Consider the following 11,363-nt stretch of genomic DNA (forward strand, 5'->3'; position numbering starts at 1 on the left):
TATAAGATATCGGAAACGCCCGCGCAAATTATTTATCTACCGATCGTCGTGCGAAACATTACTGATTTAACGATATGTGTTGTGGATCAGGAGGGTCGATTGCTCGATTTTCGAGGAGAGGAAATTACCGTACGATTGCACGTACGACAACGTCAAAAATAGTATGCTCGTGTTGAATGAAACGGAGCACGCGAGAGACAATATTTTTACGAGGGACAATACTTTTGCGAGGAGGCGAGCAGTGTCTGGTGACAATAATCAGATGTCTGGTTACGCTAAAAAGAAGCTCAGCGTTGAATCGTGAATTTTTAAAGTCTTTGGGATTTGTCGTACGAAATAATTGAAAGAATGATTGACATTTTGAACATTGGAAACGAACCGATCTTTGACGACCGTATAGTAAAAATTGAAACTCATACGTACAATCCATACGCAAATACAACACTTGGATATAGCGATGAGATACGGATACCTATACAGCATCAAGATTTGTACACGTTGCCGTGCGAGAGTTTCCTTTACGTCGAAGGAAAATTGACGATAAGGGAAAAAGGATGAACTAATGATATTGGGAAATAATTGTGTTGCATTCATGGTCGATGAACTTCGATATGAACTCAACGGTGTGGAAATTGATCGCAACAGAAACGTTGGAATAATTTGCACGATTAAAAACTACATTTCCCTTACACACAAGACAAGTAAAATCTTGCACAATGCTGCGTGGAATATAGTTGCAAATAATGGTGAAGGTTACATCAATTTTTGCGTGCCGCTCAACCTGTTGCTTGGATTTTGCGAGGCTTATAAGCGCGTTGTGATTAACGCTCGTCATGAATTGATTCTAATACGTTCACGCAACGACAACAATTGTCTATTTGGAGCTCAGGCTGCTGAAGCTGAGATTGAATTACACAAAATACAATGGCGTATGCCTCACGTAATATTGAACGAAATTAGTAAACTGTCCTTGCTACGAGCGTTGGAGAGCGGTAAATACTTGAACATGAGTTTCCGCTTGTGGGAGCTATACGAATTTCCTTTGCTACACAGTACGACCAAGCATTCGTGGACTGTGAAAACTGCCTCTCAGCTGAAGAAACCGCGATACGTAATCTTTGCATTACAGACTGATAGAAAAAATGTCGCGTCGAAAGATATTACCAAATTCGACGACTGCAAATTGACAAACGTTAAACTCTATCTAACTTTGATTTTTATCTGTATGATGATTTAAATTTGGATTTTGATAAAAAGAGATACGTTATCCTATTCGACATGTACGCGAGTTTTCGTAAATCTTATTACGGATGCAATAACGATAATGTATTATTTACCATGGCAAAATTTCTAGAGTGCGGTCCTCTCACGGTCATTGACTGCTCGCGACAAAATGAGTCTGTCAAAAATGCTACCGTGGACGTAAGAATAGAATTTGAATGTAAGCTAGACGTACCCGCAAATATTACCGCATATTGCCTCATCTTATACGATCACATTGTCGAATGTAACCCGTTGACAAATGTTGTCCGCAAAATTACATGAATCAGGAATAATCCCCTCCAATGTTATAACATTATAACATTATAAAATTAGCGATACTCGATGATCGACATTAGTCGTCCGTCGTAGTTCTCGCCAATATCCTTTCATTATGGTTGTGCCAACGTTTATGGATCTGCAAGGATTTATCGTTGGAGGAAAGTTTATTGTGAAAGAAATTGCGATTCTGACAAAGGGTTCTGTATTCTCTCATTATATTTTTACGAGTCTTACACCATTCCGTTTGCTCAAGAGATCTGAGAGATTTCAAGTTGCATGGTTGATTGGAAAACATCACAATCTGCAATGGGAAAATGGAAACATTCCGTACTACAGGGCCAAAAGTTTAATCACCGACGCCGTGACGTTGAAAGATGCATCTTCTCGAGTGTATGTCAAAGGACATGAAAAACGAGAATGGTTGGCAAATTTACTGGAAGACGATGAGAGAATCGATCTTATTATCGAGACATTAGATAACGACTATGATGACGTTCCTGCTTTAGATAAATTAGATGCTACTCTGCGTTGTGATAGACATGTACGAAATTGTGCTTTACAAAATGTATTTAAATTATTCAATTGGTGGTCGAATCATCATCATAAAGGTTCGATCAATCCATATTTATAATAAACTATTGTTACAATACATGTGTATTATTATTATTCTGGTAGCAGGAACGATCTGCGAGTGGAGAGTACTCCGCTTCGGTCGAGCGTTCTCGACGATCGCCACTGCCGCAAGTAAATTCCCCCGTATCCAGATCATCCAGAACACGGGAGACAATCAAGTCTCGGGGTGGAAAGTGAGCCGCCTCCGACGAGGGTTCTCGTTGTCGACCGATCCTTCCCCGCGAGTTCTCCGCGAACCCTTTCCTAACCCGCAGGATGGAGGGATTCTCGACCGAATCGAGACTAGGTAAGGACTTAGGTAAGGATGGTTATCGCTCTCTGTCTAACGACACTCCCTACGAAGACGTCCGAATAAAATATTAATCTCTTCAATTATATGTTACAGATATCTAAGGCTCTGGGTATGTCAAGGCGGACATCGCGGACCTTGCCACAGGTGAGCGGATAAGGAAAAAGAAAAGAGAAAAAAAATAAAAGAAGAAGCTATAAGGAATACAAGAACGCCCTGGAGGAGGCGCGCACCGACGCAGGATAACCGGAACGCCCTGGGAGAGGCGCGCGTCGCCACAGGAAGAAAGAGAGAGCCCGATGTAGGCGTGAAGGAAGGATGACCTCATCAGATAAGTAGCACTAATTAGCCCGATAATTTCAGTATTAAAATTAGAATAGAAAGCTTGTCTCTATATTTACAGGTGTGTGGACACGAGAGATTAATGGCGAGAAGAATTGACACCGAGAAGATGACCGACGCCCGGAATGGATAGGGGCCGCGAACTGACACAGGTATGTATATTTCGAGTAAATTACACGTACACAATATGATTAATGATCACATGAATATATCTTAATAATAACGACAACGTTCTCACTTCACTAAATTATTATGTGTTACAGGAACCACTGGGGAACACACTGCCACGCGGTTGTATACGAAAATGTGGATCTACAATATTATTAGGATTATAACATTAGTTAATAGAACTTTTCTTTGACTATAATTTCACGCGCGGACAGGTTTCGGACGCTTAAACGATATTAGATAGGCGGCATTAATAATAATCTGATTGTCTGGAGAAGAAAAGATATAACGCTTACATTGTTGATAGAGATAAATTTACTGCGAATGAAAATTAAGATAAAATGTCTTTAAAAGTGATAGATAGAATTCGATATGGAAAAAAATGAAAAATATTATTTTCTAAATGATTTTTAAATAATTGCAGCTTTTTGCGAAAAAAATCGACATAACTAATTGCGAAATTATTTGATTGGTCTTTTGCAGCTTCAAATTTAAAATATTTAAATGATTTGTCATGTCAGTTATAAAAGCAAGTTCACAAAGAGGATCTAAATCTTCGGAAAAAATTTAAGTTCATCAAATTTTGCAGGAAATTCTTCTTGTAAGAAAAGGAAGATTTCTTTTCTTATTGCAAAGAATTTTTCTAAACATTTTTCTGCGCTAAGCCACCCAACTTCACAATACAGAGGTATATCTGTATAAGTTGCATTATGCTCTTCGAGAAAGTGTTGAAACTTACGATGAGAAAGAAATTTGTGACCGCCTTTAATTGTATTAACAATTTTTGTTACAATTTTCATTGCGGTACGTAGTTTTACAACTTTCTCACATAATGCTTCTTGGTGAATTATGTAATGAATGACAGGAAAATCAGTCTCAATATTATGGTAAAAAGCCATCGAAAGTATAAATTCTAAACACTTATTGTTTATACGTGTTGGGATACATATATACACACACGGCAGATATGTACAAGCGCGGATACATTCAGCTACCCAACCATAATTGAATTCTGTACATTGATAACGTCTACTGGTTCCACATCCGTATTCCCTTATTCGCTTTGTATATTTCATCCGTATGATACACTGATCTATCCAACAATCTTCTGAATCCACAAATCGAGTAAAACTGCGTTCATTGGAATAAAGTTCATTGTTAGGATACTCGAGAGGTGATTTATAATTATTACAAATTTGACGGAAAATTTTTCTTTGTAAATCGACCGGTCATTCTGTATAATCGCAATCATACACAGTCAACAGCTTCAGCTTGGCGGGTGAAATGTTGCACATCTACATTTTGCATGCCTACTTCTCGATCGTGAATAAATTTTGGTATCGATATTCGTGAAAAAGTCTTCGTTTCACTGTCATCGTCTCGAACAAGAGTGATTACATGTCTCCTTCACATGTTTTTCGAGTTTTCTTATGAAAGGCCCCATTGTAAGTAATATTGTTCTTCTGTCTTTGACAAAAACAGTCATAAGAAATGTCTATAAAAATAATAAGTTCAAATATTTATCACCACACATGCAAAATAATAGTTTATTTTTCAGACACAGATCTTAGTTTGTGCAACAGTCATAGCGAAATTTTCTTTATCAGCTATAACAAGATCGTATTAAGGATGGTTATACACGTTCCTTCATAGATCACCACTAATAGTTTTATTTCATACATTAATCTTTCGTACAAAACGGGCAAAAATTACATGGCATTATTTGATAAGGATTCTATATCCGATTCAGACGAATCGGACGAAATGTTCATCAAGTCATCCATGAGCGCAAAGTTTTCTTTATCAGATATAACAAGAATGTCACAAGGATGATCGTAAGCTCTCGTTTTCTTCACCAGATATGACAAGATTATCACAAGGATGATCGCAAACTCTCCTATGATACACACTCCTCCCAAATATATATTTTAATCTCACATCTCCGTTCTTCTTCTAACTCGAGTATTACGTTTCATCTAAATCAGCATTTTTCAACATCTTTAGCAGAATGAATGTAAATCCAACTATACACAGAATACATTTTATAAAGAATAGGCGAAGAAAGAAATAATAAAAATCAGTAATAAAAAAGACAACTGTCGCTCTACACAGTATTCATACAGATAATTATAATAAAACGATTATTGAATCACGACACAATCAAATAAACATTAAACAGACATTGTATCGAACATTGATCAACATCGATTGAAACATCGATTCAACCATGTTTGAACCACTATCATATATCAAACGAACGTCGATCAACATCAAACAAACCTCGATCAACATTAAAACGAACTATGATCGGTTCGTAATCAGCTGTCATTGATCGACTACTTGTTTAAAGATGTTAAATATTCCACATCTATTGTCTGCTAAAAATGCAAACTAACAGAAAAATGCATCACGTACTGTAATATAATATTCACCACACAGATGTATACAAGGATAAGGTATATAATACTTGCTATAAGGAGAGGATAAAAAAAAGATATACGCATATGTATTTTGACAATAGTTTATTATAAATATGGATTGATCAAACCTTTATAATAATGCTTCGACCACCAATTGAATATTTTGAATACATTTTGTAAAGCGCAATTTTTATATGTTTATTGCACACAATGCATAGTAGATTCGAATTTATTTTCAATCGTCCAATTTAAATAATATTCTATTTAACTTTCCTAAGATTAGTTCCTTAAATTCTAAAATAAATTAATATTATTTAGTTTATAGAATATGAATATAATTCCTGTGTTTTCTATATTATGCAACAAATATATTTTTGCATACTTCTTTATTTATAAAAAATATATAAAAATATTAGTATTTTTTAAACTTACCATAAAAACATAGATTTTCATTTTCTACACGTAAAGCAGAATTTTATTTTTATAAAAGATGTTCTATCTGTAACAATTTTGTTGTTATTATTAATATCTGAAAAGAAACTAAGTATTAGTATTTTTTTTACAAATATCATATAACGTTAATAAATTGTAGCTAATGCTCATCGTTTTTGCTTCTACATTAAACAATATGTTTTCGTCTAATATATTTCTTCCAATATGTTTAGATGTACTCTGTAACTCTTTGTCATACAACACAAAATTTTGTTTCTGTGGAAGAGCTGGCAGAATTTTTTCTTGCGTAACACTATTTTTCTTTAAAGAAATCTACATCTTTTTTCAGAAGAGAAAGATAAATATTTTTTTTGGTTCTTATACGTCTTCTTTTTTTCTCGTTCTTGTAATTCATTTGAAGCGAGACCTGTATCATTATTTGATGTATCTTCTGCCAAAATTAATTTTTGTATACCTTCTTCGTAAGTATCTGAATAATATAAAATAAAAGTGTAAAAGAAGTTATAAAAATTATTAATAATATATGCAATATTACATGTAACTAATAATATATACAAATTTATGTTTTATATTATTCACTTACTCGCAATGCCAAAAATTTTTACTGGTAACTCCTTTCAATCTGACTTTTCTCATAGTATCTCTCTTGCCGTTATAGCTTTATTAATACGAAACTTTGTTTTAAAGTGACAAGGCCAAATACATGTAAACGTATCTGCGTTGTACCATGTAGCAGGTATTAGCTGCAAACTATCATTAAATTCCGCAATGATATATTTTTCGTTATCCATTTCTGTGTTGCGCAAAATGAACGAAGATCATGTAGAAATTATGTATACATATTTTATTATAAAAATATGTATATTATGTTACGCACAAAATTATATTTCATGACATGGTGATTTATATAAATCTTACATATTTCAATTTTGTACCAATAACACAAATTTCTTTATTTTTTGTGTAACATTTATATAATCAGAATATTATTACCATTTCATAACAAGCAGCAATTATTAGAAGAATTTTTACAATTATTAGTAAATTTTCCATTTGATATTCTGAGATACTACGATTCAACATCAACGTTATCAAGTATTGGGCCATTCTTGTGTAAATTTGTACATGAATATATCTTATTATTATTATTATCATGTTCTACAAATAATTAAAATTACAATTTTCAATTTCATTATACCTTTTAATCAACTGTTGCAATGGCTTTTCATTTTTCCGTAACTGTCTTTTTATAAATGTCATAAAATTTTCGAAACTGAACGCACAAAAATTATCGAGTGGACCATACAGTCTTACATCAGAACATATACGTAAAAGATTATGCACATTATGCGATATGTATTTATGTTTATCGTATAATATTTCAATCGACTTAACAAAATAATGAAGCAAAGCTTCAGCAAAATTTTTAATTCTTCTTGACATAAATTTCGACGTGTAAGAATTGTTACAGCTACATGTAATGTGAGAAAATGAGTATATATTTTTTCTTGTAATATATATTTCTTAATACAACAGGACTGATTATAATAGAAAATTTCTAAATTCTGCTGCTTTCCACTGCTTAACGTCTCTTATTGATCTAGGTCTTCTAACAAAATCAACCGGTGTAGTATTTCTAAATAAATCTGTAAATGTGATATTTTATTAATAACTCTTGCGTTTAAACATATAGAAGTTGGACCTTTCGTCCACAGTAGTATCATTTTATCATAACTCCTAAACAGATCAAATGCATATAATCTAACGGAGTGTTAGTTATAGGTAAAAAATTGAGAACATTATGTAGAATAGAAACACTAATTTGAAAATCTTTATAGGCATTAATCGCAAATAACTCATCTGTTCTTAAAGTATTGTTTTCTTTTCATATGGAAAGTGTTACGTACCGCAACTTTCCCACGCAAATATTTCACGAATAGATATCTTGTTAAGAGACAGCAGTTTCTCACGCTAGATGTGCATAAGCCACAGGACACTCTTAATATTTTTTCGCGAGATATCTCTTTCGGTTAAGCGATAAGCGCATCACTTTGAGATGCCACACGACTTTATCTGCATGTGGGGACCTCCGAGAATGAAGGTCCAGCGATATAAAAGTAGTCAGTTCTAAGTCGTCTCTCTCTGAGAAAACACCTTCGACTTGTAGCATTGCGCCAAATAAAGTCTTGTAACTAGATAACTATACCTTTTTATTCATTACACGTTCAGCACGTAACAATTGGTGGCAGCGGTACCCAGTTATCCAGAAGACAAATCGTTACCAACATTTTCACTTCGTTATTTACATAAAGTATGAAGTCGAAATAAAGCACGAAAGAAGAATACGAGCGGAGAAGTCTGAATTCAAGAAAACCTTACAAGCCGTACAGCGCAACATTGAGGTAGAAGACCGAAGACTAACGCTAACTGTTCCTGTTTAACAAGTGCAGCAATAGGTGCAATAATTTCGTAATCTACTCACCAATAAAACCTTGGCAAATAACTGCTTAATATACAAGGTATAAGGTCAGGCAGACGCTGCGGAAATACAATACAACGAGCAAAGAAGAAGACGAAGCATCCCGGAACCTTTCCGAGAGAACGACAACGAAACTCCGTGGATAGCCGACACGTAAAAGGGCTACTTCATCGGACTTCGAGTCAACAGCATCTTGGAGCAGCATCAAACATTCCTCAGTCCCCAGCAATGATTTTATACGCCGTATTACTGTAAGCTAATGAACTACAAGAAATCCTAAAACGCATTATAATACAGATAGTTCCGAAGAAGGTAGTTTAGAAAATAGTAGTTTAAGAAACACAGCAGCTTAGAATTTAAATTTACATTAAGGTAAAATCGATAATCATAAACGATCAAGCGGCAGATTTTACGCAAAATCAAGACGAGACGAGCCACAGTCGTAGATCCTCTGTTTCGTCAAATAATAGTTATTTTTCTGTTCGGAATAATTTAACACTTTTACCAGTTTTTAACGGCAAAAATATCCCAACATATCAATTTATATCCGACTGTAAAGAAATTCTCGAATTAGTCGAACTGGTCGAAAGAACCTTCTTTTTCAGAGCAATCCTTCAAACAAAATTAACAGGCAAAGCCGTACTAGTTAGATCCTTATATACGATAACGAATCTCGACGAATTATGTAGCGCGTTGGAAAAAGAATTCAGCAATAGCAAAACTTTTGATCATTGGGAACTCGAAATAAATAATCTCAGGCAAAATAGAGATGAATCCATTGAAAATTATATTACCAAAGTAAGGAAATTAAATTCTGAAATGATTATTGCAATTTCTAATTATCCTGATCCAGCAGCAAGAACAGGATTAAGAGTTTTTGCTATTAATAAATTAATAGATAACTTTTTCTGCGGATTACACAAACATATCGGACAACATCTCTTAGCACAGAAATTTAATACATTAGAAGAAGCAATAGAAAGTGCAGTTAGATTCATACGAAAATCACAATATCACGCAGAAAGATTTAAAGTTAATAAATCTAATGTTCAAACTATAACTTGTAATTATTGTAAAAAAATTGGGCATTCTAAAAATGAATGCAGGAGAAAAATTTTTCATACACAGAACCAAAACGGAAATTCAAATCCAAATTTTCAATATAATTATAATAGACGTGAATTTAATCCTGTGCAAAATTTCGACAATAATTCTGGAAATAGATTTAATGTACAAACCAATAGACACCAAATAAATAACGAGCAAAATAACGATAATCGGTATAGTTCAGGTAATTCAAATAATTATCGCCATAATATAATAATAGTAATAATCAACCTAACAATAATTTAAACTATCAAGGCCAAGCGACAGGCGTGCAACGCTAGGGTCATTGAGCCGTGCAAATCCGATCCACCTGATCAAAACAGAGCTCGAACATACACAATCCGAACAAATTCCCGAAGCGTCATCTCAATCCCTTTCGGCGAGCTCAGAAATCTAACGGACAAATTCTTATTAGATACGGGTGCTGACATAAACATTATTAAAGCGAATGCCTTGCTCCGAGACACATTAGTATATCAAGATAGAAAAGTCGAAATACAGGGCATAACGAAAGAAAAACAACAAATTCTCGGAACTGTACATCTAAATTCAGAAAACGGCAATCATGAATTTCACGTAGTACCGAGTAAATTTCCATTGACAGAACAAGGAATTATCGGATCAACCTTTTTACGTCTTGAAAATGCAAAAATAGACTTTGAAAAACAAACGGTTACTATACGAAATAATAAAGTATATTTATTAGAATATAGTAATATGTCAACATTATCGACTAGAAGCATATGCCCATGTATAATTAAAGCTAAAAAAAAATAATATTAATGACGGATTAATAAATCGACAAGAAATATCAAACGGCGTATTTCTTATAGATAGCATCGTAAAAGTAATTAACGGTAATATACATACATATGTAATTAACACGACAGAAAAAGAATTGAATATCGAGACACCCATAATTGACGTAGAGCCAGTGTTAATCAACACGAGCCCGAGGGACAGCCCTGCGTGCGTAATTAATTTGGTGATCTCAAATAATCTAACAGATAGATTAATACTATTGAAGGAAAATCTAAAATTAAATCACCTAAATGAAGAACAACTTTCTATATTACCTACGATAGAAAATTATAACGACATATTTCATTTACCGGGAGATAAATTAAAAGGAACAAATCGAATCGCACATTCTATCCCTACTACGGATAACGCTCCTATAGCCGTTAAACAATATAGATACCCACCTATCCACAAGGAAGAGATTAAACAACAAATTAACAAATTACTTGAACAAGATATTATTCAACCGTCTCTTTCATCATTTAATTCACCATTATGGTTGGTACCTAAGAAAGCGGATGCTAATGGTAACAAAATATGGAGATTAGTGATAGATTTTCGTAAATTAAATGATAAAACTATCGGCGATGCTTATTCTTTGCCTAATATAACAGACATTTTAGATCAATTGGGAAAAGATATTTTTCGTGTTTCGATTTAGCGTCGGATTTTCACCAAATTCCGATGAGTCCGCAAGATTCAATAAAAACAGCTTTTAGCACACCTAACGGTCATTTTGAATATAAAAAGATGCCCTTTGGATTAAAGAATGCCCCTGCAACATTCCAACGTTTAATGGATAATGTTTTAGCAGGTTTACAAGGAAATGTTTGTTTTGTTTATTTTGTTGTGCCTCCGTGAGGGGGCACAGAGTTTTTTCAGGATTCGTTCAGGGAAGGCCGGGGATACGGCGGGCAGTGGCCTCTTTTTATTTTAATCTCTCTTCCTTTGCAATATCGTGTATCCTCTTTATTTATATATAATAAATAACATTTTTATTGTCTATAGTGTGATATTTCTCTGGTATGATATTAAGTCACTGCTCCCAGCGAACGTTATGTCACTCGCGTTTATTATCGGTTAAAGTGAGAGAGCGGTATCTCTCGTATGCTCTGTCGCACAGGTAGTC

The 11,363-nt window shown here is 34.1% G+C and overlaps 1 protein-coding gene across 1 annotated transcript; it reads left to right on the top strand.

Moving 5' to 3' along the window:
* Positions 1–592: 592 nt before the first annotated feature.
* On the top strand, positions 593–1,545 carry LOC140675515 (uncharacterized). Its single transcript, XM_072910113.1, has 2 exons — positions 593–1,111; positions 1,258–1,545. The coding sequence occupies exons 1-2, from the start codon at positions 593–595 to the stop codon at positions 1,543–1,545; spliced, it is 807 nt and encodes a 268-aa protein (XP_072766214.1).
* The last annotated feature ends 9,818 nt before the right edge of the window (positions 1,546–11,363 follow it).

This window comes from Anoplolepis gracilipes, unplaced genomic scaffold (genome assembly GCF_047496725.1).
Source record: "Anoplolepis gracilipes unplaced genomic scaffold, ASM4749672v1 Contig19, whole genome shotgun sequence".
NCBI classification, from domain to species: domain Eukaryota; kingdom Metazoa; phylum Arthropoda; class Insecta; order Hymenoptera; family Formicidae; genus Anoplolepis; species Anoplolepis gracilipes.

Excerpts from the sequence above, each read along its gene's own strand:
- LOC140675515 (XM_072910113.1), top strand. The coding sequence starts at position 593 with ATGGTCGATGAACTTCGATATGAACTCAACGGTGTGGAAATTGATCGC. Across the intron at positions 1,112-1,257 it reads AGCTGAAGAAACCGCGATAC|AGATACGTTATCCTATTCGA; the intron begins GTAATCTTTGCA and ends TTTGATAAAAAG.